The following is a 25978-nucleotide window of genomic DNA, read 5'->3' on the forward strand; positions in this document are numbered from 1 at the left end:
AAGTTCCAGCACCTTCGACATACACACCCGGTGGGCTACAGCATGTATTTAGCTAGAAATACAAAAAATCTACCGTTTCTAAAAACTGTAGCGTCATCGCTCTCTGGTAAGGATTCGTAATTAATTGAGGAAAACAATAATAATCTTACCTTCAAAAGTGTTTTTTTTTTTTACAGGTTTTTTTTGTCCAAAAAAGGGCCGTAGTTGTCCAGCACTACTCCACAATATATCGTTTTAGCGTCAATATTATTATGCACACATGCACAATAGTCAATGCAATGTCTATATGTCTTTAAGCCATAATTATCAACAATAAAAGGAATAAACTATTAAAATAGATCACTTTGTGTGCAATTCATTTATATAATATGTAAGTTTCACTGAAATAAAGTTATTTTTTTTTATGATATTACATTTTTTGAACATCTCCTATGGATTTCCACCCGCATCCAGTCTCTGGCTTTCCAAGGATGACCTTCTAAGAACAGCAGAGCTTTGCATCTTGGCATTCCATTTCCCTTCTAAGGCTTTACAGGTGCAAAGGCTAACCGAGTGTAAAACGCTAGCAGATAAAGTGGCGGCTAATCCGTTGAGGTATTGGGGCTGAGGGTGCTGGTATGCCTTGAGCGTCACTGCGAGGCAAAACCCAGCCACATGGTCGACTACAAGATGGATTAAAAGTTTATGCTCTGGCAACTTAAGAGCGAGCGCTCGCTCTCTTTCTCCCGATCCCTCATTCTCGCTCTCACTCGCTCCCCGCTCATCCCTCCGACCGCTAACCTGGAATCCCGGCTATTTGCACTGCGTGGTGCCAGAGAAACGACAAAATAAAGTATTCTGTTTATACAGGCGCTAATAGCGAAAGCTTATGTGAATATAATCCTCTGATCAGAGAACACACCCGACGTCACGGTCCAGAGCTTAGCGGTGACACCTGAAGGCATAGCCGGGATGCCGCAGAGTTCACGGCTTCCCTTGCAGGAATTCTCCGGCCTGTCCTGAAGAGTCCTGAGTTGATCCTGAGGCTAAGCTGACTCAATCCAGCGCATTATCAAGAGTGTTTCAAATATCGCTTCAATAAATCATCAACAAAAAGACAGATTTAAAACTTCTAAACCTTTCAGAAGCAGTTCAGTAACTTTGCGAAAACTACCGATTCCCTTTGGCTACGTTCACATTACATAAGCGTCATTAATCAATTCAGATTTTTTTTTGTGGCCTAGATCAGATTTGGCTTGACACTTAGAATAGCAGCAGTCGAAGAATGTAAATTCACCAAGGTGTTTTACCTTAGGGGATGGCTTATTTTTAAGTTGTGAGGTCTTACCTAGTGAGTAAGACTGAAGAACACTAGTCTAGTGGCTAGTGTGCTCATAGGCAAAGTTAATTATCAGGCTGACACAGTGTCCAGCTCAATGGGTGGTGATGATCGTGACCGGTGGCGTCTGACTAGAACTGTCCATGCAAACAGTAAATTCAGTTCAGGAAGCCCCACACACACATATCTTTGGAGGCCAGTGCAGCGATGTTTATCTTCCATGAAATGAAAGTAATTTAACAAAATATTAATCTTTACAATCATCTTTTAGAATTAGTTCAATTTCTTTTCGATAACTTCCAGTTCCCTTTTGCTAATCAATTCAGATTTTTTGGCTAGAGTCAGATTTGGCTTGACGGTTCATGTGCAGTAATGTACTGTACACTTTCCTCCAAGCACGCTGTGATGCTATTCCGATCCTAATCCATTTTTCCTACGGCAGATCCGCATAACAGACGCATCCGTTTAGTGGATGTGGCCCGGAAACAGTCCAGTCCGATTTGTGATAAGATTCCATTAATTTATCTATAATAATTGATTTAGAATATTAATAATTCTAAAAGATGCGGATCCAGGGCAGAGGGAATATGGATGCAGGCTGGAGGAGATACAGATCTAGGCCAGAGTTGTATGCCTCTGATCCAGAACTGATCCAGATGTGAAATGAGGCTACGGATGTGGGCAAGATTTTGGGCCATATGAGTAAAGAAATCGCTGAGATTTTGGCTCATGTCTGCAAACCAAACCTGTACCGGTATTGGCCCACTGTGCAAAAGGACACTGGGCCAGAAAATTTGGATGATTTGCGCCGGATCCAGGCCAGATCATTTTTGTTATCTGGGATGTGTTAGTCTTGGGGGAGTCCTAATGAGTGGGTTGGGTAATTGGCTCTGTAAAATTGGGGTAAAAAAGGGAATAAAAACTATAAAAAAAGAAATGATCATGATTGGTAAAATCTGGCCAGATTGTCCATGCAAACAGATTCAGTTCAGGAAACCCCACACACACATATTCTGCTATGTATCTTAGCTAAGTTTTAGGACCATATGTCACATTTAGTCAACAAAATTAGTCCACTTTGTCACTATAGTCAGGTAATATGAACAACATAGCCTATAAGTACCTAGAGGTACCGGTCATCGTCAAGGTTACAGATGGCTCTAATACACCTCATAGATATTCCTCAGAAGTATAAAGTGTCTTCTTTCTTCAAAGACTTTCTTCATTTTTTTAGGTTCAAGCCAAAGAAAACTGTATTGCTTTCCTGTCTCAGGTTGCCAGTTCTTTTCAGTGTCCTCTACATAGAAGCACTTCTTATGAACTGACACACAACTCACCCATCCACATCCCTTCCAGAGAGCCTATCTATCTATTACACACAGATGGAAATTAGTTACAGAGTTGACCGGGGAGGAGGTTTGGAGTCCTGCAGGAGTTACGCAACACCAGAGGAGCATCTATCCTGAACAGCAAGCAGAACCAAACAGCATGCGCAGGGACAGAAAGACCAAGAACTTTCTATTCTTCAGCTTCTTTTTCTTTCTTGCTACCTGATCTCAGGGCATTTTTCACACCTGTAGTTGATTTCTCTGGTCAGAAACTGGTCAGTTGATGAGTTTGTTTATTTGGAGTGTTTTCTTCCTCTGTTTGGTTTGGTTTCACACAGGCACAAACCTAAATGCGCCATAATATGCACCAATAAACCACAAGAGCACATTGTCTTCTCTGATTGGTTAGCGAGAATATAGCAAGAAGATTCTGTGTTCTGGCTGTGCTGCTTTCAAACACAGTGCTTTCAATGGGATTTGGAACACAGCATAGTAAATGCATTGGCATGGCGTCGAGCGTTTTTTCTTAGCTGTGGTAATTAGAGTTATCTGGCTAATATATCAGATTTATTTATTATTTTTGCTCTAGGTGTGCTCTAGCAATGAGATTTTTAGTCTATAAACTACATAACATTTTTTCCAAATTCCAAATAAAAATATTGTAATTTACAGCATTTATTTAAAGAAAATAAGAAATGGCTGAAATAACAAAAAGATGCAGAGCTTTCAGACCTCAAATAATGCAAAGAAAACAAGTTCAAATTCATAAAGTTTTAAGAGTCTAGAAATCAATATTTGGTGGAATAACCCTGGTTTAATTACAGTTTTCATACATCTTGGCATGTTCTCCTCAACCTCCTCAGTCTTACACACTGCTTTTGGATAACTTTATGCCTTTACTCCTGGTGCAAAAATTCAAGCATTGAGTCAGCTTGGTTTAATGATCTTCCAACTTTCTTATATTCCAAAGGTTTTCAATTTGGTAAAATCAAAGAAACTCATATTTTTTTTCCAGAGCTCTACATTTTCTGCCCTGGGCAGTCGTACCACAATTTCACAGCTGAAAAGAACTCACTCGACCAATCAATGGCATTGGTACTGTGACAACCAAGCTGATGAGAGCACTGCGTTCCAGCACCTAATTGATCCAATCAGTGATATTCTTGAGTCTGTTTTGTTCAAAAAACACCCATAATGATGTCAGAATGTCAAAACAACTGTAATGCTGTCAGAGGTTTTGTTGACTCGAGCTTTCCAAGGACATGCCATTGTACTCTGCATATTTTCAGTTGTGCTGCTGACAGAAGTGTTGCACAACCACTTGTATCGAGCTACAGCAATCACGAGTTTAGTTTAGAGAGAAAAAAGGACGTATTGCGAGGAATTCAGGATTCAGTCAGCCCTGCAATAAAAAAACAATTATGTGCAGTTTCTCTCATGGTGGCCTCAGGTTGCTTTGATCTGTTATCTCTTCTTATCACCTTTTGTGGTTTGGGATTAGACTGTAGTGCTGCTATACAAGCGCTACAGTGCTACAGTGGGTCAGCTGTTTCAAAATCTACTACACTATCACCAAAAAACTACAAAAACATCCACTAAAATCCTCCTATCAGGAGCAAACCTGTTTCTGCCTTATCTTTAAGAATCACTTTGAAATGGACTTGCGCCATTCTTATATTACGAAAACAATGCACTACAACTCAACTCACCCCACCCACCACACAATCACACACACTTCCACTCAAAGAGACACAGTGTTTCTTTGTAATGCACACATTCCAGCTCCTTTCAAAATAAAGGCTCCAAACGCTTCTCTAGGAAAGTAAAGGAAAGGCATAATGACCTTCATTTCATCCCTGATATCTCACACATATGCAAACACTACTGAGCATGCCAGTTCTCCTTCACAAAGTCAATAAAAACTCTGCCAAATCAACAACTGGAATGATTTCGTTTGATTCACGTAAAAGTATTTACATTGAATATGTTTAAAAGTCTGTAAAAGCAGATTGTTCCAGTAAATACCATCACAGAACCTCTTAAAAAGTGCCATAAATGCCTTGTATCTCCAATTTGAACATAATTTCAATCTTACTGCCTCTCCCTATTAGGCAAAAGAGAGGTGTGTAGTGTCTTGTTATGGTGTTTGTTTCAGTTTAGTTCTCCAGCACCAGGGCTGGAGTAGCAGTAGCATTAGCCACTGATCGTTATTTAACCGTTCAATGAGGAGTATTTTATGCCTGTAGTTTGGTCCTAACCCCGGCTAGCACTGCTGGAGTAGCATTAGCATTACCCGCTAACCGCGCTCACTAATTCCCCGTTGAGAGGGGAGTATTATCGGCTTGTAGCCGGCTTCTAACCCCGGCTAGCACTGCTGGAGCTAATGCTAATGCTAATCATTTAATTTGTGCGTCATGTAATACCCGATCTTTAAAAGCAGATATGAGAGAAAACATTCCTACCTGACCGTTCAGGTATGTTTATTGTTTTTTAGTATTTCCTGCTGTATAAGAAAGTTTTTAAGCAGTTGGAAAGACCAATGACTCAGTCAATCAACTACCAACTCCCATAAGAAAAGGAGTGAAAATAATAGAGAATCTGGCCTTATTCTCTTTAAAACAGTAGACATATTAGTAATCGTTCTCCACACAAAGGCTATACTTGAACCACCCTTCCTTCCGAGTGCAATTTCCCCTTTTATGAAAAGTATCCATTTCTCATTTTGTCCCATCCATTTTAGCAAACTACAAAGAAAAAAATGATGTATACTATAAAGAAACAATAGAACTAATGCAATGATGTCTCTCATGCAAAGCACCACTTTGCCTCACATTATGTTCACATTACAAGCTTCATTAATTAGTTCAGATTTTTCATTCTTATCAGATTTGTCTGTCTTGATGGTTCCCAGTCATAAATGTAAGTAACCTGTAAGTATCTGTCAGTAATGTGAATAACTCTGGTTTTTAATCACAGTTTTCATGCATCTTGGTGTGATCTCCACCACCAGTTTTACACACTGCTTTTGGATTTCATGCCACTCCTTGTGAAAAAAATTAAGCAGTTCAGTTTGGTTTGATGGTTTGTGATCATCCATCGTCCTCTTGATTATATTCCAGAGGTTTTTAATTGGGTAAAATCAAAGAAACTCATAATTTTAAGTGGTTTCTTATTTTTTTCCAGAGCTGTGTCAGGCAAATTGCCAACTTCTTTGTCCTTGCACTGACTGTTGTCACAGCTGTTCATCTCCTCCATTGCTGTTTTGCTACGCTGTCAGTGATGAGTGAAGACAGCACTGAGCGCATAAGCAAAGGAAAAAAAAGATACATGAAGTCCAGTCTGATTCACTGTTTATGTTCATGTCGCATACCCATGAATCTGATATGTATCTGGCCACATTTGAAAGGCTACATTCACACACAGCAGGTTAAAGTGGATAATATACAATCTTATGTATTATGTGTATCTATCAAAGGTGTGTCATTTGTGTGGCAATGCAGTTAGTAGAACACCTCAATAGCTCCTGTGATGTTTGCGAAGATGAAACCAAAACTTCACGTGAAGCATCACTCTTTTGCAAATGTGCCTCAGTGTTGGAAAATAAACTAGTCAGATAAATGTTGGATTCATGTCACATTAAATAGATAAGAGATGTATTGATCAGTGTTTTTGGGGCTGATCACAGATTTGAGTGTTGGGCCGGATCCCATAGTAAGTTATCAGGACAAATTTGGCAATTTTGCCTTATTTTGGCCACCTCTAAACAAAGAAATGGAAATCTGAGCTGACTGTAAATAACCGGAAGAATAATAATGTTTAAGACTTGTTTGACTTCAAAGGAAAATAAAAATTGCCAGAGTCTACATATATCCATACATATACCCACACCCCATCCCTCAAATGTAGCGCCATCGAGGATATTCAGACCTTTTGAGGAAAACGCTGGTCAACCTCTGTGTTGGCTTCCAACCACTAAGCTTTACAGAGCCCTACAAAAAAGAAAAAATAACCAAGCTGACTGGCCAATAGAAGCCAAATTTCTCCAGATACTGATGTGCACCATGTAAACACCATAGGCCAGCTGTCACAGTGTGCTGAGATACAGCCTTATAGAAGTTATGTCCGCCCCTGTTGACCAGAAAACATGATTCCCCTGGGCATTAAACAGTGTTCAGTTAAGAGTTACGGTGCTCGCATTTCTCTGCACGTCACATGCTTCCTGCTAACACCAGGTGCGTCTAAACAGTCATGCTCCTCTCCACCCTGCACGCTGCGAAGATTAGATGTGATTACACACATGATTTACTCCCTCACCACAGAGGCCAAGCCTGAACTGAGGACTTGTTGCACTGGCACAAGCACAGGTTGAGGCTGATCTGAGATATGGGAGAGTTTTACAGTGTTTTATACACTATATCACTATATCAGTGGTTTAGACCATGTAGGCTCCACCCTTCAGCTCATTTCACATGAACACATGTAATGTACTTTAGTCTGGATGTTGCCTGCAAGCTAGCATGATACATTTGTTTATTGTTTCCTGTCAATACTTTCAATTTCTGACATCTCAGAAAGACTGAGACAAAGTAAAACAACAGGAGTGCAAATATTGTGTCGTAAAATGTAGTGTCTAAAATCCCCCCTAATTCAGATATTAATCCAAATGCAAAAAACACAGTGAATTCCATGCTAACATACTGGATTATTATATGTATCTTGTAAAGTCCCACAGGGCTCTGTTTTAGGGCCAGTGAAACTGATATAACGTATATTTTACGTACTATAAAGCGCACCATACAGCTCTGGAAAAAAATAAGAGACAATTTAAAAATGATGCGTTTCTTTGATTTTACCAAATTAAAAACCTCTGGAATATAATCAAGAGGAACATGGATGACCACAAGCCATCAAACCAAGCTGAACTGCTTGAATTTTTGCACCAGGAGTGGTGGCATAAAGTTATCCAAAAGCAGTGTGTAAGACTGGTGGAGGAGAACATGACAAGATACATGAAAACTGTGATTAAAACTAGGGTTGTTCCACCACATACTGATTTCTGAACTTTTAAAACTTTATGAATATGAACTTGTTTTCTTTGCTTTATTAGTGGTCTGAAAGCTCTGCATCTTTTTTTGTTATTTCAGCCATTTCTCCTTTTCTGCAAATAAATGCTCTAAATGAGAATATTTTTATTTGGAATTTGGGAGAAATGTTGTCTGTAGTTTAAAGAATAAAACAGCAATGTTCATTTTACTCAAACATACACCTATAAATAGCAAAATCAGTGGTCTCTTGATTTTTTTCTAGAGCTGCATAATAAAGTGCAATAAGGACAATGAACATCTATTTTCTGGTCTACTTTCTATTTAAAGTGACAATAGTAAGGAACAAGGGTTTCGCCATGTTCGCCAAACAAGCACTGAATGTTAATCTACACAAATTTCTCTGATTAAAGTTGTTCATTTTCATCATTTGGATGAGAAAAGTGTTTCAGTTTACTTACAGTAAGCTTAGATTTCCAGTAGTACCACTAGATGCAGTTAGCAGCGCTTAGTGCTAGTAGCGCTAAATGTTTCCTAAACCCAGGGCACTATAAGCTAGCGGTTTGTCCCATTTAGATAGTTTTAAAATCGTTAATGCCTGCAAACTACAGTCTGATATCCTCCCCTTTTAATGGCAAAAGTGCTAGCGCTGCGGTTAGCGGCTAATGCTAATAGTGCTCTAGTTTTGGTGCTGGAGAAACTTCACTGAAACTCCTGTATAACGCTGCACTTCAGAGAAGTAGCTTTACTGCTCCTTACAACCTGACTGGTATAATTCATACATAAAGTGCACTGGATTAAAAGCCGCACATTTTATTTTTGGGAAAATTAAAGGATTTTAAGTGTGTCTTATAGTGCAAAAAATATGGCATCTATATGTAATGTCTACAGCAAACTGTCTGTGATCATCTGATTTACCACCCTGGACCAGTGCAGACGTAGATTGCAACGCGAAAAGAACAAACATGTGAGTCAGAAAGAACAGAGAAGAAAACACTTCATCCATCTCCAGCCAAGAAATTCAATTTACTGATAGGAAACAAATGTGAAGGGCAGATCATTGAGAAAGGGAGTATGACGTCTTAGAGTATCTAGATGTGTCACCTGCTTGCACAGCAGCATCATTCTGGTTCAGGTTTTGTTGGCTCGGCCACATGCCTTCATAATCACAGTGGCCGATCAGCTAGATAGGAGGATGGTACAGTGTGTGATTATGTGGGTTTGTAAGTATGTAAGGGTGTTCAATTCTTTAAGAGACATCTCAATGTTGTGAGGAACGGTGCACAGATAAGGCAGTTCTGGGCGAATCCAAACATCCAATCATTTTCATTGATAAAATGTAGGCTTGTATTCTGTTCACACCTAGTCACCCATCACCATGATTCAAGCTTTTTTCCGACAACAATCCTTCCTAGAAGATGAAGTTTAAGTAGTTTCAGCAATCCCCTTTAGTTGTTTCTTTAAGATGTAATTTGATGCTTCCGATAAAGATTAATATCTTGAGAAGCTACTCACTGCATCAGTTAGGATTAAATAACTTGTTACCAATAGAAACCCATTCACTCATGCAGTAAATATCTAGCGTGAGGCTCTTACCTATGTGCTACGTTAAATCCAGGTGGTGACCTTTTTTTTTTTTGGCCAGGCATTGTATAACGTGTATCCATGTGTGATGTCTGATAGAGGCAAATAAAGAACGAAAGGAAAGAGAATGCACACTGAGGGAGGATGGGATGCTTTATGACTGAAAGAGTAAGAAGCAGACACAAACATCATTCCTCAAACATTCCCACAACATAGAGCCAAAAGCACTTAGTTTGTCACACAGCCTGTGTGGTGACTGATCATCTGGCAGCGTGGAGATGAACACTATCATTAATCGCAGTCAGAAGGTGCCAGTGAGCGGCCTTTGGAGAGGAGAAAGAAGGTCAGGAGGTGAGGAAAGCGTCTTCAGGTAGCAATAACTTTCACTTCCAACATGTCTAAACAGTGTGAACACAGCGCTCTTGAGCAAATAAGCTGAAATGTGACTGAAAACGAGGCTACTCGGTCAGTTTACTCCCCACACAGTTCCTCTTACTCATTTATCAGCAAGAGGTTTGAAACTGCAAGAGGGTGAATGTATGCGAAATATCTGTCAAGACGTATTTCCTCACCGGAAACACACACAAAGACACACAAATAGCTAGCTGCATGTGCTCATTTAGAGCACCACAGTTCTAGCATGATAATGTCCCACTAAGCCTCTCACAATAACTGCTGGACAGTTTGTATGTTTGGACAAATATGATGTTTCAGGAATAATTGCATTAAGCCACATTATAGTGATTTTAAGAGCATTTTATGCGACTGATTTAATGAAAGTATAAAAACAATTCTCTAAACAAGCAATGAACTTGTGAGAAACTTTATTCAGAATCTGATTCTGCCTTCAGCTGAATATTTTATTTTGTTCGATTTCAGTTTCATACAAAAAATAAATAAATAAACAAATAATCTCAATGCATTTCTAATAAATATGTTTATTTTTTTATGTTAGTTTTATTCTATGTATAAATTATAAAAGTATACATTTTAATTAAGTAAGCAAAATAATGTGTGAACTTTTGTCTATTTTTAAAATAACAGTAATTTTACAAGAGTGCATACCAAAATAGAGACAATTCTGTGCATATATATATAAACTGCAAACACAAACCATAACACAAAAATACACTTAATATGAAGCATATAGCAAAACACGTTCAAAGGATATTAAACACATCCCCTACATACCATCTCAAAATTATGAGTTAGTATCTCATAATAAGTATTAGTGTCTCAAAATTATGACTTAACATCTTATAGTTATGACTAGTATCTCATAATCATGACTTACTATCTCAGCAACTCATAACTATGACTTAGTATCTCGTAATTAAGTTGGCTTGGAAAAGCCAACTTATTGTTCTTCGTAATCTTCTTATTATTATTATTATTATTATTATTATTCTTCCCCACTTTTGTTAAACGCATCTCCTCCTAGGGCTTTCAACGTAGAATCACGAAATTTTCAGGGATCGTGGGACCTATAGTGAATTACGTTGCTTGTGCTTTTTGGAGCGATATATCGTACGGTTTTCGTAAAAACTTCGTAAACGTACGTCATTTTTTCCATAGACAATGAACTAGAAGATTTTTGAACGGCTGTGAACGTCACAATTTTTGAGATACGAAGACGAAATTCGGATGGTCTATAGAACTTAGTGAGTTCTTTCCGAAAATATGCTTTACGAAACGATACGTCGTACGGATTTCGTACAAATGTCGTACGAAGTTGCCCCATAGAAATGAATGGGGGGCCCAGAGTTCCATCTCACACACGAGCAGCTCTGCGCACGGAACCCCTTCTCTCCCCTGCTCCTCCAGTACTGTGAGTGTATGGAGGAGCTGCTGTATGGAGCAGCTATCAGTCAAAAGTTTGGACACCCCGGCACCCCAGCCAGGGCTTTGCAACCACCTATTAACTGCTTAGCAACCACCTTAGCAACCACCTGGAAAACGTTAGCAACTGCCTAGCAACCACTTAGCAACACCTTAGCAACCACTAGGAAAACGTTAGCAACTGCCTAGCAACCACTTAGCAACCACTTTAGAAATGTTAGCAACTGCCTAGCAACCACTTAGCAACTGCCTAGCAACCACCTGGAATACGTTAGCAACTGCCTAGCAACCACTTAGCAACCACCTGGAAAACGTTAGCAACTGCCTAGCAACAACTTAGCAACTGCCTAGCAACCACCTGGAAAATGTTAGCAACTGCCTAGCAACCACTTAGCAACCACCTGGAAAACGTTAGCAACTGCCTAGCAACCACTTAGCAACTGCCTAGCAACCACTTGGAAAACGTTAGCAACTGCCTAGCAACCACTTAGCAACCACCTGGAAAACGTTAGCAACTGCCTAGCAACCACTTAGCAACTGCCTAGCAACCACTTGGAAAACGTTAGCAACTGCCTAGCAACCACTTAGCAACTGCCTAGCAACCACCTGGAATACGTTAGCAACTGCCTAGCAACCACTTAGCAACCACCTGGAAAACGTTAACAACTGCCTAGCAACCACTGAGCAACCACCTGGAAAACGTTAGCAACTGCCTAGCAACCACTTAGCAACTGCCTAGCAACCACCTGGAATACGTTAGCAACTGCCTAGCAACCACTTAGCAACCACCTGGAAAACGTTAGCAACTGCCTAGCAACAACTTAGCAACTGCCTAGCAACCACCTGGAAAACGTTAGCAACTGCCTAGCAACCACTTAGCAACCACCTGGAAAACGTTAGCAACTGCCTAGCAACCACTTAGCAACTGCCTAGCAACCACTTGGAAAACGTTAGCAACTGCCTAGCAACCACTTATCAACTGCCTAGCAACCACCTGGAAAACGTAAACAACTGCCTAGCAACCACTTAGCAACCACCTGGAAAACATTAGCAACTGCCTAGCAACCACTTAGCAACACCTTAACAACCACTAGGAAAACGTTAGCAACTGCCTAGCAACCACTTAGCAACCACTTTAGAAATGATAGCAACTGCCTAGCAACCACCTAGCAACACCTTAGCAACCACCCCGGATACCATAGCAACACCTTAGCAACCACCTAGCAACAAGTTATCAACCACCTAGCAACCACCTAGCAACATCTTAGCAACCACCCCGCATACCATAGCAACACCCTAGCAACAACCTAGCAACCACCTAGCAACACCTTAGCAACCACCTGTAATATGTTAGCAACTGCCTAGCAACCAGTTAGCAACAGCTTAGCAACCACCTGGAAAACATTAGCAACTGCCTAGCAACAGCTTAGCAACCACTTCAGAAATGATAGCAACTGCCTAGCATCAAATTGGCAATCAAAAGATTAACCAAAAGTTTTACGATTTCAGCATTTAAACAAACGTTTTTAGATTTCAGCGTTTAACCAAACATTTTTAGATTCCGGCGTTTTTGGCATTTAGCGTTTAGCCAAAAGTTAACAGCATATCCACGACTCTTCACACTCTTCAGACAGAAACAGCTTAGCAACCATTTTAACTTTTTAACGTTATTAGCGTTCTTTTCCAAGCCAACTTAAAGTTCGTTCACGAACTTTGCCTTTTCTAGTTATTATTATTATTATTCTCGCAACAAAATTTAAAACACTACTCCTCCTACAGCTTTTGACGTAGAATCACGAAATTTTGCAGTATCGTAGAACCTATACCCGATTAGGTTGCTTGTGCTTTTTGAAGCGATACATCTTACGGTTTTCGTAAAAACTTCGTAAACGTACGCATTTTTTTCCCATAGGAATGAATGGGGCGAAATTTTAAACGTCCGTAACCGCCACAATTTTTGACATACAAATACAAAAATCGGACGGTCTATAGACCTTACCGCGTTCTTTCCGAAAATGTAAACGTTTTGACGATACGTCGTACGGTTTTCGTACAATTGTCGTACGAAGTTTTCCCATAGAAATGAATGGGGGGCCCAGAGTTCCATCTCGCACACGAGCAGCTCTGCGCACGGAACCCCTTCTCTCCCCTGCTCCTCCAGTACTGTGTGTGTATGGAGGAGCTGCTGTATGGAGCAGCTATCAGTCAAAAGTTTGGACACCCCGGCACCCCAGCCAGGGTTTAGCAACCAACTATTAACTGCTTAGCAACCACCTGGAAAACGTTAGCAACTGCCTAGCAACCACTTAGCAACCACTTTAGAAATTATAGCAACTGCCTAGCAACCACTTAGCAACACCTTAGCAACCACCTGGAAAATGTTAGCAACTGCCTAGCAACCACTTAGCAACCACTTTAGAAATTATAGCAACTGCCTAGCAACCAGTTAGCAACACCTTAGCAACCACCTGGAAAACGTTAGAAACAGCCTAGCAACAGCTTAGCAACCACTTTAGAAACGATAGCAACTGCCTAGCAACCACTTAGCAACACCTTAGCAACCACTAGGAAAACGTTAGCAACTGCCTAGCAACCACTTAGCAACCACTTTAGAAATTATAGCAACTGCCTAGCAACCAGTTAGCAACACCTTAGCAACCACCTGGAAAACATTAGCAACTGCCTAGCAACCACTTAGCAACACCTTAGCAACCACCTGGAAAACGTTAGCAACTGCCTAGCAACCACTTAGCAACCACTTTAGAAATTATAGCAACTGCCTAGCAACCAGTTAGCAACACCTTAGCAACCACCTGGAAAACGTTAGAAACAGCCTAGCAACAGCTTAGCAACCACTTTAGAAACGATAGCAACTGCCTAGCAACCACTTAGCAACACCTTAGCAACCACTAGGAAAACGTTAGCAACTGCCTAGCAACCACTTAGCAACCACTTTAGAAATTATAGCAACTGCCTAGCAACCAGTTAGCAACACCTTAGCAACCACCTGGAAAACGTTAGCAACTGCCTAGCAACCACTTAGCAACACCTTAGCAACCACCTGGAAAACGTTAGCAACTGCCTAGCAACCACTTAGCAACCACTTTAGAAATGATAGCAACTGCCTAGCAACCAGTTAGCAACACCTTAGCAACCACCAGGAAAACGTTAGAAACAGCCTAGCAACAGCTTAGCAACCACTTTAGAAATGATAGCAACTGCCTAGCAACCACTTAGCAACACCTTAGCAACCACTAGGAAAACGTTAGCAACTGCCTAGCAACCACTTAGCAACCACTTTAGAAATTATAGCAACTGCCTAGCAACCAGTTAGCAACACCTTAGCAACCACCTGGAAAACATTAGCAACTGCCTAGCAACCACTTAGCAACACCTTAGCAACCACCTGGAAAACGTTAGCAACAGCCTAGCAACCACTTAGCAACCACTTTAGAAATTATAGCAACTGCCTAGCAACCAGTTAGCAACACCTTAGCAACCACCAGGAAAACGTTAGAAACAGCCTAGCAACAGCTTAGCAACCACATTAGAAACGATAGCAACTGCCTAGCAACCACTTAGCAACACCTTAGCAACCACTAGGAAAACGTAAGCAACTGTTTAGCAACCGCCTTGCAACCACTTAGCAACCATGTGTAATACATTAGCAAATAACTAGCAACCGCTTAGCAACAGCTTAGCAACCACCTGTAAGACGTTAGCAACTGCCTAGCAACCACTTTCAAGATTTTAGCATTTATCCAAATGTTTTTAGATTTCAGGGTTTAACCAAACATTTTTAGTTTTCAGCGTTTAACCAAACATTTTTAGATTTCAACGTTTAACCAAACGTTTTTAGATTTCCGTGTTTTTGGCATTTAGCGTTTAGCAACCATTTTAACTTTTTAACGTTATTAGCGTTCTTTTCCAAGCCAACTTAAAGTTCGTTCACGAACTTTACCTTTTCTAGTTGTGACTTAGTATCTGATAATTAAGACTTAGTATTTCAAAACTGTGACATAACATCCCATAATTATAACTTAGTTTCTCGTAATTACTTATTATCTTATGACTTGTATCTTGTATTTATGACTTAGTATCTGATTAATTTTGACTTAGTTTTTCATAATTATGACATAGTATCTCGTAATCATGACTTAGTATCTTATACTAATGACATAGTATTGCATAGTTATAACTTACTACCTCATAATTATGACTTAGCATCTCAAAATTATGACTTACTATCTCGGCATCTCATAATAATGACTTAGAATCTCATAATTATGACTTTGCATGTCAAAATTATGACTTACTATCTCGGCATCTCATAATAATGACTTAGTATTTAATTCTTTTGACTTAATATCCATAGGTTTCAGAGCTGGTTAGGACCTTTTTTGTGTACATTTAACTTTTCATTCACAAATCCTGCAAATCATCACTTTATCCAACACTCAGCGCCTGATAAACAAACACACGAGCAGCACAGAGCGAGCAGAGAGCTCTTCTTTCTGAGGCAGAAATAAAGGTTACTCACGAGATAGGAGATGTGCCTGTCGAAGAACACAGAGTCCCCCATTTCTAAGAGGAAAAATCCACATAGAGCAGCAGAGCAGAGCTTATTTACTCAAACTCCACAACTGAAGAGTGACTGAGGAGTCCGCGCGCTCACTTCACATCAGTGTAAACTCGAGAAAAAGCGGTAAAAACAACAGCGACAAAAAACACAGAACTAACTGCGCTTTAAACGCGCTGCAGGAAGAAGCCGCGGGACGGAAAGTATCGGAGCTGCGTTTCCCGCCCCATGTTCACTAACTCACAACATACAGCCGCTCGCGCTGCTGAGGAACCGCCAGTCTCTCTGCTCACAGCGATGCTGAGAGAGAGAGAGAGAGAGAGAGAGAGAGAGAGAGAGAGAGAGAGAGAGAGAGAGAGAGAGAGAGAGAGAGAGAGGAGGAGCTCGAGGACGGAGCGAGGGTGACAGACCAGGCGCGCGCTGAGATGAGAGGAGGTAGTTTGTGTAATTTAGTTAGCCTAGTTAGCATGATTTATACACTCTGACTGAAACTAAGCACTCTGAGGAGAATTTATCAGCAGTTAGGACGAAAAACACGATAAAACTCGACATTTTACACTTCTGCCTCATATTCATCTGTTTCCACACTGTTTGAAAGTTTGTAAACCCTTTATGATTCTATATTTCTGCATAAATATTACCTACAAAATCCTACACTACACAAGTCCTAATAGTATATAGAGACAACCTACTTAAACAAATGAGACCAAAATCTTTTACTAATATAATTTATTTACTGAGGAAAATTATCCAATTTTACATTAATATTTGTAAATCTTTACTTTCAGTATCTGGTCTGAGCTGCCTTTACAGCAATACCTGCTGAAACTAAAAGTTTCTGGTAACTATAAATCAGTCCAGCACACATGTTGGTGGGTTTCCTCACATGACCAGGCGCTGAGCTGAGAGGAGGTAGTTTATGTAATTTAGTTAGCCTAGTTAGCATGATTTATACACTCAAGCTGAAACAAAGCATTCTGAGGAGAATTTATAAGAGAGGTTAGCACGAAAAACACAATAAAACTTGACATTTTACACTTTTGTCACTTCTTATGTTTCCACACTGTTTGAAAGTTTGTAAACGCTTTTTTCAATATTTTCTGCATAAATATGTATTTTCTGAATACCAAGTCCTAATAGTAGATCAAGAGAACCAAGTTATCCAATTTGACATTATTATTTGTGAATCTTTACTTTATGATCCGGACTTTGACTTGTCCATTGAAAAACATTGAAAAACGCTTTTCATTTAAACAAATGAGACAAAAATATTATACTTGGTCATTTATTTATTGATGCCATTTAAAATGATCCAATATTACATTATTATTTATGTGAATCTTTGCTTTCAGTATCTGGTCTGACCTGCCTTTGCAGCAATAACTGCTGAAACTTACAGTTTCTGGTAACTGTGAATCGGTCCTCACTTCACACGGCTCACTTAAGGCTCTTCTACAACATTTCAATTAGATTAAGGTCAGCACTTTGACACTTTGACACCAACATGTTTACCGTGTGGGGCTGGAGGTAGGATTTCTCTGGGGTAACAATATTCATATTCAATATTCAGCTCGGAAAATTGCGCTGGATGGTTGTGCTGTAAATGAGATCTCAGCTTCGTTTCCACTGTTTTGAAACAAAGTAAACATACCGGGTCATTCTCGCTGATGGTTCTTCTCGCTCATTTGGCTTAAAGCCAAAATACAAGTATCGCGGTTAAAAAAAAAATAACGTACAACAAGTCAATAACATAGTTATCGCGACAGGCCTAAACATGAATAATTGATAAATAATTTAACAAAACATTTAAAAGAAAACATATGTATTTGTTAAAAAGTACCTTTATTTAAAGGAATTTGTTATTGGTGTCAGTGTCACAGAAATTCACTACCAATATTCTTCACTGCAGGTTTACCCTATTCATTTGATTAGTGCCACCATGTGGAGTAATGAAGCAGTAAACTTAAGTTAGTCAAATTGAGGGGCGGGTCTTACAGTGTTTAGAACGCCTAGAGAGTTTAGAAGTATATGATATATTGCAATGTCAACATTTTGTCCCACCCCTATAAACCACAGATGCTAAATGGACTATACCGTAGATATCTAGAAACTGCAGACACCTCAACTCCCTCCCTTAGAACACTAACTCCCACAGATAAGATGCTCATCATTTCCTTATTTACACAATTCTTTATTCTCTACATCACCACTGAAAATGGCTGTGAAAGTATCTTGCTAGTATATCGCTGAGTATTCAATTCCTGCATCCAACAGCTTTACACACATCATTTGAATGATATCTTTAGCGAAAGCACATGTAGCCACATCACATCTTCTCACACACAGTGGAGATGAAGCCTGAGAACAAAGGTCCTCAGCGCACTTCTGTTTGTGCAACTCAGTTGGAGAGTTTAGCAATCTGGACAAAGTTAGCAAGAAAGAGAGAGAGAGAGAGAGAACAATGTGGCTTCTACTAAAGGCCTCCCTGGAGTACCTCATAATAGCATTTCCAGATTCATATTTACACGAGTTAATAAAAAACATTCGCTCAGCTTCAGTGGGGCACACTCAGATCAGGTTCACATCTAAGAACACTCCACTCTCCTTCTTCTTTCAACTTCAGGCCAGGGTAAAGCCAAACACCCCCCAGAAAGCAGTGCAACTTCCAACATCTCCACTTCAGTGTGAAGCTCCCAACCCTTCCTCGTAAACACACACTTCCACTCTGCTTCACGTCCCAGTCTAATATTACTAGGCTAGTGTGCACTAGGGGTGGGAATCAAAGGGCATTACACAATTCAATATTATTAGGATAATGATGATATTACAATACTGTGATTCTGCGATACTTCTTCTAATTACTAATTACAATTACTAACTACTAATTCTTCCCAATACTTCACAGCATCTGTGTTACTAAAGAGGATAAAATACTTCTAAATAAGCAAATACCAGAATTTATGCATTTATTGATGTCAGTTTTACATAATTTTACAACCAATTTTCTTTACCACGTGTTCACCCTATTCATTAGATTAGTGCCACCAGTACTAAAGCAGTAACTTTAGTAAGTCAAATTGGGATGTGATTCTTTTTAGAGTTTAGACTGCCTGTGATATCTATTGATATTTGACAGCGCCTATCGCTAATGTTTCATAAACCAAAAATTTTTACGATACACAGTACCAAAAATGGACAAACCTAAATCCAGTGTTCTTTTCATTATTTTATAATGCATTAATGCATTTTAGATTATTATTGAAATCATCCAAACTATAAAGAAAAACAAATGAAATTCAAAGATTCTTCAAAGTTCTTGCTTAGATGACAGCTTTGCTTATTAAGGTGACGTCTTGGAATTGAAGCCACAAGTTGAAAACCACCACTTTGCAAGGCCAGTGGGTGTACTTCCATATGTCTGCTTAACCAGAGAAATGGCTCAGTTATGGTCGTCTTCTTTGGAAGGCAGTAGATGTAAGCTATATCGTCGTTGATTTTTAGTTTACTACATAATTTTAACAAACAAACTATCCCTGACACTGTGCCAAAATTTCTTAATGAACGAACCAATAGAAATACTTAAAAAATTACCTGAAATAATCTCTTTTTACATTGACTTTTATTGAAAGTTTAGAAGGTTTTTTTTTCTTCCTTGTAAAGTTGCTATTTTGGAGATGCTTGTTGTTCATTGGACACGACAATATGGTCCTCCACAATAGGGAAAGCAACAATTAGCTGCCATAATTGAGAACGTCAGTTATAAACCTTTGTCTAATTCTTATTTTGTAACTCTAATGCACTACACAAAGTGCTGGGGAGATTTAAAGGTCATGTAAATCTTACGTTTATCTGTTTCTCTTATTTTGAAAAGATAGAGAATGCTAGGAACAAAAGGGAAACCCACAGGAAGCAGAAATGAAGGGCAATGCGAAAATAATCGTTGACTAATCAACTAATCTGAAAAATAATCCAGTATTCGATTAGTCAACTACCAAAATAATCAAAAGTTGCAGCTTCACTCCACAACACTGACTGTTGACAGACAATTCTAACACAAAGGCTTGAGAAACACACTCTTAAAAAAAAAGGTGTGGCTAAATGAATATAAAACGTCCAGCAGAGACAGCTTATTAATACCCTTTAATAAGTTTATGATCATAAACATATTGTATTTAATATTTTTTGCATGGTATTTCCTCCATGTTTCCATTAAAACCAACAACCTGTCATTAAGGTCTACTGGCCAATGAAATTATGCCCTAATTTAAAAAACCCTTAAATCTTAAAATGAAACGACTTAAACCATTAACACACTCCTAAAACTAACTTAAATAAAAAAACTGAACATAAAAACTAAGGAAAATTCTATGAGAATACATAATAAACCAGTGTTTAGCACAGTTAAAAAAAATACAGTCCCTCTGTTCTAGTTTACTAAGCGCAGAATGAGGTGATTTCCGAGAATGTAAAAATGGACAGCAGATCGTAGATTGTTTTGCTTGAGCTCTTAAAGCCAGCCCAGATTCCAGCACGGGACGTTTTTGAGTGTGCTCTGTGGAACAAATGTTTTGGCCATTGTTTATGAGACAGCTGCAGAGGGTGTCCATGCGAAACGCACAGATACTTCTCGCAGATCGCTTCTGGCAGTTCCCTCCACAATGCCTGTCCAAACCTTCACAACAAAGGCGACATGAGACTTTTCACACCACTCCTGTTCAGATCAGTAAAACAATGGTCAGCAGTTTACAAACCTATAACATGTCCTGATTTTAAATGAGGTTAATATAAAAAAATAACCATCAAAACAAACCATGCAAACACAAATGATTTTATAATGTTTGTTAGTGAACATGCCTGTTTTCTCTGTTTTCTTTACACAGTCAATTACACTATAAATTACACTGTAATGAATACTAGGGGTGTCACGATTCTCTAAATCCTCGATTCGATTTCATTTTCGATTTGAGGGTCACGATTCGATTCGATTCTCGATTTTCTTGTTTTTTTTTCTTGTTATTATTTTATGCCTCATAAAATTTAAATAATATATTTATTATAATTATTATTATTATTATTATTATAAATATTATAAATATTATTATTATTATTTATTAAGATATATATGGTAATGCCATCTAGTGACTTTTTTTGGTAGCAACAGTGTGCACTATTAAAACAAGCAGTTTATCAGAGCTGTGTGTGGATGGCTGGTGAAACTGCTCATTACATGAAGCTGCAGTTCTTCATCCAACCACTAGTCGGAGCTGCAGCAGCACAAGCCCCGCTCTCTTCACTCAGTCACTACTTCAGTACAGCCCAGCCACGGGCTACAGGGCTCAGCCAGTCCGTTTTTACTGTTTCTGTAAACAAATAAAGGTTTTAACCCCACTAACCGGATAATACAGCTCACTACAGTTCATCTTTCAGCCCAAGCAGCTAACAGCAGCAGGTTAGAACAGCCGACACGGAGTCACTGCTCGGATTACATTATAAACAGGTCAGTTAGCGCGCTGCTAACCTCAGGATGTTTATAACTACGGAGTTTAGTGGACACACCACGGCCGCCAGGTAAGTCTTTTAAAGGCTACTGAAGACTATTAAAGGCTATTAGAGGTTATTGAAAGCATTATTGGGGGGCAGAAATCAGTACAGGCTGGTTAGATAAGTGATGTGGTGAAACTGTGACTAGCGCTGTCACAGTGATGTTTATTAACGTCATTAAAACAGATTTTGTCAGGTATTGTCTTATAAATATTTACACATAACTTATATCTCTCCTGAAAAGCTTTTATTTTAGTCAGAAACACGCTTGTGTTTACTTTATCTGAGAGAAAGATGTTTTTTTAATTCAATGGAAAGCAACAGGTGTAGTCAATTATAAGTTTAAGATTTTTAATCCACCTCACTGTGATCTATAGTCAGTGTTCTCAAGTCACACTGACACACGCATTTCAGCGAGTTCACACGCTCTCACCTGCGCGCACCCACCCCTCCGTTAGATACAGATACAAAACCTGCGCGCCCAACCCCCGCCCCCCCCTCCCCCGTTGGACAGATAAAAAACAGTGATCACACTCCCGCCGACACTCAAAACTTGAGAACCCTGTCTATATTTCTATAAATCCGTTTTCAGTTTCTCCTCCGTGGTTGAAAGGCAGCTGTCTCTCACACAGCAGAACTGAGGGCGGGGCTGCGCTCATGCAGCGGCTCTCTATTTAAATGAATAGGAATAGCGCGCGCGGGAGGGATCGTCGATCCTCTTTTTGACTTCGATACTCGAGACCATGACCTCATTTCGATTCGATTTCGATAAAATATCGAGATCGTGACACCCCTAATGAATACTCACATATTTTGTTTAAGACACAATATTTATGGAACTATTCATAAACAAAACCTTTAAAGCTATTTTTTTCTACTATTAGACCTACTATAATAAATTTTGATTATTTGGAGAAAGTTCGACTCACTCTGAGAGGTAACACTTCTACATTTTATAATAAGTGGGATTCCTTTTTGACCTACTTTGAGTCACTAAAATCTTTGCCATCAGAATAAACCCCTCTCCTTTTTTTTCTTTTGTTTTTTGTAGTGTTTGCATGTTTGTTTGTGTGGGTTTGTGTGAGTAAATTAAGAATATGAGTGGGAGGGTAGAGGTTACAAGTAGGATGACACGGGTAAAAGAAGAAGAAAAATTGAGGTTGTTTCTGTTCAGGGATTAATAATTTCTCATTTGCATTGTGTCTTATGGCAATGCATGTATGTTTTTTTTTTGTCTTTCTTCTGTAAGGAACTCCTTAATAAATAAATATATATATATATATAAAATATTCTAGTTTTAGTTGATTTTTGGTTTTGTTGTCCATGTCTGCACTGATGTTTTAAAAATCGTATGGTCATGAAACATTGCCTATAAGGCAAGAAAGAAAAAATCATAAAAAAAAAAATAAAAAAACATGGAAATTCATTGGTTAAAAAGTGTTTGAACCCTAGACCCTAATTTGGTTACAAGATTGGAGTTATGGATTCAAATCTCCATATATGGAAGCAAAACTGCTAAAGCAGACTTTTTTGAATTTTACAAAATATAACAAATTAAGCAAACATCTACCTTTTGTACTTTACTCCTATATAAACTGTAAGTATATCAAGAGTATTTCACTCTGCACTGCTTATTTAATGATTAATGATGCAGAGTACAGGGGCAGCCAATCAGATCAGAGGTCATTTACATAAATCCGAAATCAGTCATGTACTGCAGCCTTTTTTTGTTCATTCTAAATGATAAAATCAGTTTGAAAATGATTACAGAATATAAATAATGAATAATAAACATAATATACAAACCAATAGGAAAGATAAATGTAACATGAAGTATATCTTCAAACGACTTTTTGGCAGGTACTTCAAGACCTACAATCCTCACCACTGTGAGACAAACTATTCCAGCTTTTGCGTAAGAGCAGCAGGGCAATAGACTTCCACGTCCCCTCTCTCGTGCTAATTCGAGATCAGTCCTGCTGCCTCACTTATGAGATTAAGGTGAAGATTTGATCAGAGGGAGCTGGTCCTAGGTCAGCAGGAAAAGAGGAGGAGGCCATTGTCTCCTAAAATGGAGCTCGGGCAGCCGAACGGAGTGACCGTATCTGACACGAACCCTCTGCTCCAGCCTTCCAGGAGGAGGCGGCGACGTTCTTGTGTATATACGGGCCCGAGAAAGGAACTTTCCAGAGCACCAGATGTGCCGCATCACAGCCGAACCACTTATCTCCAGCGCCCTACTGCGTACGCACACAGACGCTTACCAGCAGTGATGAAGGGCAGTTAAAAGTATATATAGGCCATAGGTTAAGACAGACAGGCGCAGACGCCAGGCTGAAAAAAGGCGGGACCTTGAGGAGGAGGGTCTTGCCAATGTTTGTGCTTATGTGCTGTTTTTGTGCTGTATGGAATTTCATGGTAAAGCAGTGAATTACAGCAGTTTAATAAGTCTCAGCATTTTGATTGATACAATACCCAGCATGCATTATATGAATATATCAAAAATCAAATAAAGAGTTGCACCCTGAAGGAAGTGGCAGATTGCAATGCTATTTGGAATAAAGATAAAGGTTACCAGGAGCAATAAATCATTCAACATTTAGCATGATATGAGCAATATTTATTGAGCTACACATGCAGAAATAGTCTGCAATGCATGTGTAATGCAACATGCCAGACATCTCAGTATAGAGTTGTGGAGGTTCTTAATGGTATTTTTGGAGATTTTTTGCAGTAGGGATGGAGTGTTGATAGTACATCCAATAGCAACCCACATACAGCCCTGAAAAAAATAAGAGACCACTTAAAAATGATGAGTTTCTTTGATTTTACCAAATTAAAAAACCTCTGAAATATAATCAAGAGGAAGATGGATGATCACAAACCATCAAACCAAGCTGAACTGCTTGAATTTTTGCACCAGAAGTGGCACAAAGTTACCCAAAAACAGTGTGTAAGACTGGTGGAGGAGAACATGCATAATATGCATAAGAATATGCATAAAAACTGGGATTAAAAAACAGGGTTGTTCCACTAAATACTGATTTCTAGGGGGTTTAATGTAAATTATTAGATTCCAGGTAATGTTGTGGCAAATTAATATGCAATTTTGATAAATTCATATTCAAAAATAATGTCAAAGTGAAAGATTTTATGTAACATTAGAAATAGGAAATACAAATCAAAATGATTTCACTTCTAAATATGTTTTCCATAGCTGCGAAAAATTCAAAATCCATTCATTTCAGAAGGTAAAATACCCAGAGATGAAGACAAATACCAGAGTCTGTTGTGCTTTGTTGATTTGTCTAGGATTTTGAAAGTTCAGTGTTTAATATGTATTTTTAAACTTTAGTTTTTTTTTTTGTTTAAAAAGCAAGACAACATACATCAAGGATATTTATTACATACAATATTGAAAATGTTTAACCATAAGTTTCATTGGTTAATTTGTTATATGTTGATGATTTGTTAAATGTTTATTTTGGCCATTTCTACTTCTTAATGTTGCTTTAATGATAATTCTTGCCACTCAGTATTACGTAACAACACCATTATGTGTTTAAAGTCTGAAGGTTATGACCTGGTCTGTAGGCAACCTGAAGTATGTGGCTTTTTCTAAGTAACAATAGAAGACTGTGTGACAAACGATTGGAAAACAAGAGCCTGAAACTACCTGTTTTACAACAGCCATTAGAGGCTTGCAGAAATGCTTCCAGACAGCTAGGAAACCTTCTGCAGCCTCTTCTAGTCAGAGTGGAACATGTGATGCGAATTCTAAACATATATTAGTGCTCTTTCTGGCCATCCCACAAAAGACATCGTTCAGCTGTTTTTAGCTTGGGTTTAACTTCTGATAGCTGCTTAATTATACTGTCAGCTGCTTATAGAAGTCACAAATTTGATGCAAATTCCATTCGCAAATTTCTTTATCCTGCCCCTGGACCGTATAACCCCCCTCTGCTGCTTTGCTTCAAGCAAACAGTTGTCCTTTTTTCTATGAGCTAAACATTTCCTATGATACCAGAGAGAGTTCCAAACCCAGAATAGAGTTTGTTACAGGGTAATGAGATGCCTGCCTGTCTGACTTCATAATTTTCAGTTAAAGAAAAAGTTTAGATGCATTCATCAATGAAATATATATTCCCTTTCCTTTATACAGCCCTGGAAAAAAATAAGAGACCATCTAAAAATGAAAAATGTCTCTGATTTAACTATTTATTGGTATATATTTGAGTAAAATGAACATTCTTGTTTTGTTCTATAAACTACTAACAACATTTCTCCCAAATTTCAAATAAAAATATTGTCATTTAAAGCATTAATTTGCAGAAAATGATAAACGGTCAAAATAACAAGAAAGATGCAGAGCTTTTAGACCTCAAGTATTGCAAAAGAAAACAAGTTTATATTCATTTAGAAACAACAATACTAATGTTTTAAGAGTCCAGACATCAATATTTGCTGAAATATTGGATTTTTGATCACAGCTTTCATGTGTTTTGGCATGCTCTCCACCAGTTTTTCACACTGCTTTTGCGTGACCATATGCCAATCCTGATGCACAAATTCAATCAGTTTAGCTTTATTTGATGGCTTGAGACTATCGTTCTTCCTCTTGATTACATATCAGAGATTTTTCATTTGGTTCAGGTCTTAAGATTGGGCTGGCAATGACAAGGTCTTGATCTGGCAGTCCTTGATCCACACCTTGATTGGCCTAGCTGTATGGTATGGATTTCCAGCA

The 25978-nt window shown here is 38.7% G+C and overlaps 2 protein-coding genes across 4 annotated transcripts in view; both read right to left on the minus strand.

Annotated features, from left to right (window-relative positions):
• The window catches only part of LOC103031957 (ETS-related transcription factor Elf-1), a 374649-nt gene extending 353445 nt beyond the window's left edge, over positions 1-21204 (minus strand). The window contains exon 1 of the mRNA XM_049469862.1: positions 20918-21204. The gene's annotated coding sequence lies outside the window, so the exon portion shown is untranslated. The remainder of the gene's footprint in view (positions 1-20917) is intronic.
• Positions 1-25978, minus strand: part of LOC103024541 (rho GTPase-activating protein 6) — a 163014-nt gene that overhangs the window by 73466 nt on the left and 63570 nt on the right. Inside the window, exon 1 of one of the 3 annotated variants that reach the window (XM_022674819.2) lies at positions 15652-16037. The exons of the other annotated variants lie outside the window; for them this stretch is intronic. Coding sequence (XP_022530540.2) covers positions 15652-15693 — 42 coding nt within the window. The 5' untranslated portion in view covers positions 15694-16037. Of the gene's footprint in view, positions 1-15651; positions 16038-25978 lie in introns of those variants that run through there. 3 annotated transcript variants of the gene reach the window in all.

This window comes from Astyanax mexicanus, chromosome 21 (assembly GCF_023375975.1).
Source record: "Astyanax mexicanus isolate ESR-SI-001 chromosome 21, AstMex3_surface, whole genome shotgun sequence".
Lineage (NCBI taxonomy): Eukaryota > Metazoa > Chordata > Actinopteri > Characiformes > Acestrorhamphidae > Astyanax > Astyanax mexicanus.